Source organism: Beta vulgaris, chromosome 1 (genome assembly GCF_026745355.1).
Source record: "Beta vulgaris subsp. vulgaris cultivar EL10 chromosome 1, EL10.2, whole genome shotgun sequence".
NCBI classification, from domain to species: domain Eukaryota; kingdom Viridiplantae; phylum Streptophyta; class Magnoliopsida; order Caryophyllales; family Amaranthaceae; genus Beta; species Beta vulgaris.
In genome coordinates this window covers 44,297,222-44,303,883 of record NC_079202.1, presented here as the reverse complement: position 1 = coordinate 44,303,883, position 6,662 = coordinate 44,297,222, and the positions used below count along the sequence as shown (strand labels likewise).

Below are 6,662 nucleotides of genomic sequence, written 5' to 3'. Positions count from 1 at the left end.
AAATAAAATAAAATAAAAAAACAAAAGAATGGGGGGAGGGAGAGGAAATAAATGTGAAAGTAATAGCAATCATGGGATTCGAACTCAAGACTTCACAACCATAAACGTGCTTTCAAGTGTTCAATTGTAAGCAAGTTGACGGGATATTCAACCATGATAACAAGTGGATAAATTAAATACTTATAGAAAACATCACCGTTATTTGCAAATTATAATATATGTTATATTTACTATTTTAATGTATAGTGTTACTAAAAAATCACAAACTTACAAATAAACGTTTCAAATTTATGGTTCAATTTTTTGTTATATATATAGGGTTGGGATCCGGTGAGAGTAGATCCTTATGTGAGAACACTTTTTTATGTGAGAATGAATCTCATCCATATATTTAGGTTTAATCAAGTGGCCCACGGTTTTTCAAACAATAGAACTAAACTAATTTCGCCTCTCTCATCCAAAACAGTCGCCAACTAATTTCACTTCTCTCATCCAAAACAGTCGTCTAAACAACTTTTTTCTCTCTCTCTCACGCGTTCATCTCTCCCTCTCAATCACGTTCTTCTCTCTCCTCCTAGAAACCTCCATTGCTGAACTTTCTTGCTAAATTATTATTTACTATTTCCATATCATGGTGACTCTCTGCTATATCATAGTGACCCTTTGCTATATCATAGTAACCATCACAACCCTCTGCTATATATCATAGTGACCCTCTGCTGTATCATAGTAACCAACACAACCCTTTGCTATATATATCATAGTGACCCTCTGCTGTATCATAGTAACCAATACAACTCTCTGCTATATATCATAGTGACCCTCTGCTGTATCATAGTAACCAACACAACCCTCTGCTATATATCATAGTGACACTCTGCTGTATCATAGTAACCAACACAATTTCTAGAAAAAATAATGTGGAATCCGCAAATAATCGAACTAAAACTTTGAAGAACTAAAACTCCATGAACGACGATATAGAGGAGAAAGAAAGAGAAGATAGAGAGAGAAAAAAAGTAGCGTGAAAGGGGTGGGGAAGAGGGGGGGGGGTAAGGGTTAAACTAAATTACGAAAATGCCATTACTCATAAGTGTATTTAGGATGGTTAGATTAGATTAGATCCAAAGGTCCAGATTTGTAACACATAAAAAAGTGTTCTCACATAGAGAAGGTGTTTTCACAAGAGCCCTCCTATATATATATATATATATATATATATATATATTATGTTTTAATTTAAATTTTAATGGACTCCAAACTTTTTCTGGATTGGGAAGCTTGATTTTTGGTTCTAAACAAGAAGCTTACTTTCTCACTAATTTGTTACCGTCATGTCATTGTGATTAATCTAGTTTCCATATTATGTTACTAATCAATAACATTATGAATAAGATGAAGCTGTCGAAACATTTGAATAAAACGAAGGATTCATAGTAGAAGATGGTGAAGATGAATAAGATGAAGGTAATATAAGAATAATTTGAAGAAAAAAAAGTTAGAATTCTTTTTTTAGTTTTAAACAAAGGATTACTACAAATCTAAACAAAGAAAACTTCATAAAACAAATCTTTGAAACAAAGATAAAGAACAAATCATTTAAAACAAAAATTTATGTTTCGAAAATTATATAAGTCATATGAAGAAACAATGTCTTTAAAGAAAATATACATATAATACAAAACGAAAATTTACAATGTAAAGAAAAATAATAACAAAATTAGATTTTTCAAACACTATAATAAAATATACATTGTAGAAAAATAATTAAATTGAAGAACATGTATAACATGAAGAAGATGAAAATATTAGAAGAGAGAGAAAGACAAATCAAAAAAAAATTACTGCCAAAAAGTGAGAAGAGAGAGAATGAATTAGTTGGAAAATTAGAAGCATTAATTATTTCTTGAAAACACAAATCAGATTTGAAATTTGAAATCAATTTTCATTTAAAATTCAAATAAAAATTTCTGAAAACACAAATTTGGGATCCAAACTCAAACACCAATAAGAAGGTGTCACATTACTGGTATATCATATATGTAGGCATACATATGCACCAAGTGTATATGTTTACCCAGAGGGAAGACCCCCCTTAGGCTATGTTTAGTTCACTTGAAATTTTCTGATTTGAACTGATCTGATCTGAACTTATTTTTTCTGATCTGATCTGATTACAAGATCTTATCTTTTATATTTATTTTAATATATAAGAAAAAAAATATAGTCACGTGGGGTCTTGTTTGATTTGTCTCAATGAGTACTCTATTAATATTCAATTATTATAATTTTTACTAATATGTAATGAAATATATTTGATAATAATAATAATGTGTTTTTAAATATAAACATGATTTGATTTGAACTTATTTTTTCTGATCTGATCTAATATGATGAGATTTTAAATAAGCAAAAATAAGGTGAACTGAACGTAGCCTTAATTGAAGCAGAACTATCATTATTGCGCCTAATTGAAACTAGGAGCAGAGTGATTGATTGAGGTGAAAACGTCAATTGAATTTTGAAACTGTACTTGATAACTTACTGACTACACAATCTGACTCCAAGAGGAAGAAAATAAATGTATATTAGCACGGCTGTAGCAGAGAGTGAAAAAGCATGATGGAACTGAAGAGGCGATTTTCTAGGGTTTTTACGGGTTCTAGGGAGTTTTTCTCTAGTTTTCTCATTCATCTTTTACCACTCTTCTTTATCGATAAGGATAAGATTATACTTTGACTTCACTCTTTAACCATCCATAAAAAAAAAAGGAAATGGGAGATACAGTAAAATCACCGGTGATAGGAATCGATCTCGGGACAACATATTCATGTGTAGCAACTTGGCAAAGTGGCCGAGTTGAAGTCATCCCCAACGACCAAGGTAACCGTACGACGCCGTCTTGCGTCGCTTTCAATGAAACTCAGCGTTTCATTGGTGATGCTGCCAAGAACCAGGCCTCCATTAATCCTACCAACACTGTCTTTGGTATCTTCTTTTCCTTCTCTTTCATCATTACTTCTTTTATTTTCTTTCTAAATATCAACTATATTTACTTTTTCACCTTTGTAAATTCGGTTCTTTTCGCTGAAATAAAGGGGTAAAATATAATTTACTACTGAAAATCAAGCAAACTCATAAAGATTGGCGATTTTCCGTGCTATCATTTTTTATTTTTGTAACTTTCATTGAAGAAAGGATGTTGATTGAGTAACCTAAGGCCTACTCGAACATTTTCCTTAAAGAAATTTGGGATTTCCTCCATCTCTTTTTAGTTGGCTCATTTTTTAGGAAAATGTGTCGGAAACCATTATACTCCCTCCGTAACAATAATAGATGTTGCACTTTTAAAATTGCACTATTCATCTATTACATTGGACCATGCATTTATTTGTAATCAACCATTATTATATATATATATATATATATATATATATATATATATATATATATATATATGATATGTTGTTGGATTCGTCTATATGTATCTTTCATAATATTAACTTATAATCTTTACATATATAAAATTAAAATTATTAATGGTCAAAGTATAGCTGCATCGACGTGTAACATCTATTTTATTAGACAGAAAGTATAAGATTTTTGGTAGGAAACCACCTTTTATAAATATGACTAGTTTTTAGTTCTAGGCTATGCCCCGAGTATTTAAATTTTTTATTAGTTAATATTTTACTCTATAATTAGGATACCAAACATCACTTGATTCAGTGGTTAAAACTTTAGTATATAAATTTGAAGTCACGAGATCAAATCTTATATGATGTATTTTTTTACTTTTTTTTATTGTAATAGTTCCTTGTTTAGAAACCCTTTTATTATATTAGTATAGATTTTGTGAGATGAAACTTGCTGTTAGATTTCAGCCATTATTCAGATTGTCTCCACTCAAAATTTTTTATTTTCATATTGTCTCCATTATTCAGATAAAGCATCAGCATTACCCCCGCGTGCAAGCATAAAAGAAACGTAGTAGAGTATGTCCTAAGCGGAACACTTTAAGTTGCATAATATCTTCTTCTTTAGAGCCTTTTTTAGTAATTATGCTGTCTTGGGAGATATACAATGGGTGTAGTTTGATTAAGAACATGAAACGAGTTATTGTATGAGATTGCAAGAATTTGCAGTTGCATTGTCCGCCTAAGAAAGTTAGTTAATCATTCTATACTGATGGTCTGATGAGTTAAACTACAATTTCTTACTCTTATCCCCAATTCATGAGACATTAATGTCTTATAGTCTTGTTGATAAACTATAGTGAGATTTTAGTTTTTGAGGTTATTTATCACGCATAGAAGTTGTATTATTGGATAATGCATTTCTTTGATAAATCTGCTATTCTGATATTTTCGAATTTGTAAAGGGGATCCATTGGTTAGTTGTTTTTCTTTTGTTTTCTTTTACGTTCAAAACTCACCTAAGCTCATATCTTACATATTAATTGATTCCAGATGCAAAGAGACTCATTGGTAGGAAATTCAACGATGAAGCTCTACAGAATGACATAAAACTTTGGCCTTTTAAGGTTGTTGCTAGTGCTGAAAACGATAAGAAACCTATGATTGTGGTCACCTACAAGAATGAAGAGAAACAATTCACAGCTGAGGAGATATCTTCCATGGTCCTCGTGAAACTGAAAGAGGTTGCGGAGGCTTATCTTGGCACAACTGTGAAAGATGCTGTTATTACTGTCCCAGCCTACTTCAACAATTTGCAGCGACAAGCAACTAAAGATGCTGGATCCATTGCAGGGCTTAATGTCATGCGCATTATCAACGAGCCAACAGCTGCTGCCATTGCGTATGGCCTTGACAAAAAGGCTGCTGGAAGCAATAATGGCGTCAAAGAGAATGTACTGGTGTTTGATCTTGGAGGTGGTACTTTTGATGCCTCTTTGGTTACTATTGAGAAAGATGTATTTGAGGTCAAATCAGTAGGTGGAGATACTCACCTCGGGGGTGAAGATTTTGATAACAGAGTGGTTCAACACTTTGTAGCTGAGTTTCAGAGGAAGCACGGAAAAGACATAAGTGAAAATCCTAGAGCTATTGGGAGGTTGAGAGCTGCTTGTGAAAGGGCAAAGAGGACGCTTTCTTCTACAACTGCAACTTCTATTGAGATCGATTGCCTTTCTGAAGGCATTGATTTTTCTTCGACAATTACTCGTGCTCGATTTGAGAAGATGAATTTAGATCTGTTCCAAGACTGTGTAATCTTCATTGAGAAATGTTTGAAAGATGCCAACATGGAAAAGAATGACGTTCATGATGTTGTACTTGTTGGTGGGTCTACCAGAATCCCGAAAGTTCAGCAATTGTTGCAAGATCTATTTGTTGGGAAGGAGCTTTGCAGAAACATAAACCCTGACGAGGCAGTTGCTTGTGGTGCTGCAGCCTATGCTGCAATCTTGACAGGTGTAGACTACAAGGATTTTCTACTTGTTGATGTAACTCCTCTATCACTTGGCGTCGAGGTCTACTCTGGAGACATGGATGTCCTAATACCCAGAAATACTCCAGTTCCAACTAGGGTAGAGAAGATGTTTACTACTCCTCTGGATTTCATGACTGAAGTGAGTATCCATGTGTATGAAGGTGAGAGACCTAGAGCCAGCGATAATAACTTATTAGGTCGTTTTAAGCTTTCAGGAATTCCTTCTCTGCCAAAAGGTGTTCTTCAGATCAAGGTCTACTTCGAGATTGATGCTGATGGAATCTTGAAATGTTCTGCCGAGGAGTTAAGTACTGGTAATAAGAACGGAATAACAATTACAGAACATAGTGGGAAACTGTCAAAGGAAGAGGTGAAGAAGATGATGAAGGATGCCGAGAAATACAAGGATGAGGATGAAAAGTACAGACAGAAGATGAAAGCTATGAATTCATTGGAGACCTATGCCAAATGCATGAAGAATACGCTCAGATGTTATGGTAAAAACATTCGACTTAAGGACAAGCGGAAGATGGGGGATGCTATCGAGCAGACAATTAGGTGGTTAGACTGGAATTTTCTTCTTTCTAATGTTGAGAAGATTGAAGATAAGATGAAAGAACTTGAGAGCATTTGTGAGCCTATTGTAGCAAATATGTCACAGTCACAGCATGAAGTTGCTGCCACTCAAGCAAGCAGAACTGCCCCCAAGATTGAGATCATTGACATTGATTAAGATTTGGTCTAGTTAGGAGCTATAAGCACTTAAACAGTGCTGTTTTGTGGGAACTCTACAACATTTTGTAGGATCTAAATCATTCATCACGTGTTTTGAAATATTATTTCTGATGATAAGTTGCAGTTCTCCGATAATTATTTTTTGGAGGTGATTATCTGATTAATCAATTACTCCAATGTTCATCACTTTACTTCCATGGTCTTTTTTGTTTAGTTTTGATTCTTTTATCTAAGTTTATTTCCATGTGATGAAATATGGGTCAGGAAGGAGGGTCAAAGGAGCATATGATTAGTAACTTAGGAAGCAATAATCTCTATAATATTATAAAGCAAAAAGGTATAGCTTACGTGTCAGAAGCAAGTTGATTAGCTGACATGTGGTAGTCGTTTGTTAAACTATCTATAAGCTTCTATCTACGTGTATTTGCTTTTTAAAAAAAAATGGTGACACTAATCTGAGGTTATGATGGACATTA

The 6,662-nt window shown here is 33.4% G+C and overlaps 1 protein-coding gene across 1 annotated transcript; it reads left to right on the top strand.

Annotated features, from left to right (window-relative positions):
* The first annotated feature begins 2,496 nt into the window (after positions 1–2,496).
* Positions 2,497–6,414, top strand: LOC104893144 (heat shock cognate 70 kDa protein). Its single transcript, XM_010679230.2, has 2 exons — positions 2,497–2,988; positions 4,470–6,414. The coding sequence occupies exons 1-2, from the start codon at positions 2,775–2,777 to the stop codon at positions 6,182–6,184; spliced, it is 1,929 nt and encodes a 642-aa protein (XP_010677532.1). The 5' UTR covers positions 2,497–2,774; the 3' UTR covers positions 6,185–6,414.
* The last annotated feature ends 248 nt before the right edge of the window (positions 6,415–6,662 follow it).

Bases quoted from the DNA above. Each gene is read 5' to 3' on its own strand.
- LOC104893144 (XM_010679230.2), top strand. From the start codon at position 2,775: ATGGGAGATACAGTAAAATCACCGGTGATAGGAATCGATCTCGGGACA. The intron at 2,989-4,469 runs GTATCTTCTTTT...AATTGATTCCAG, and splicing joins TCCTACCAACACTGTCTTTG to ATGCAAAGAGACTCATTGGT.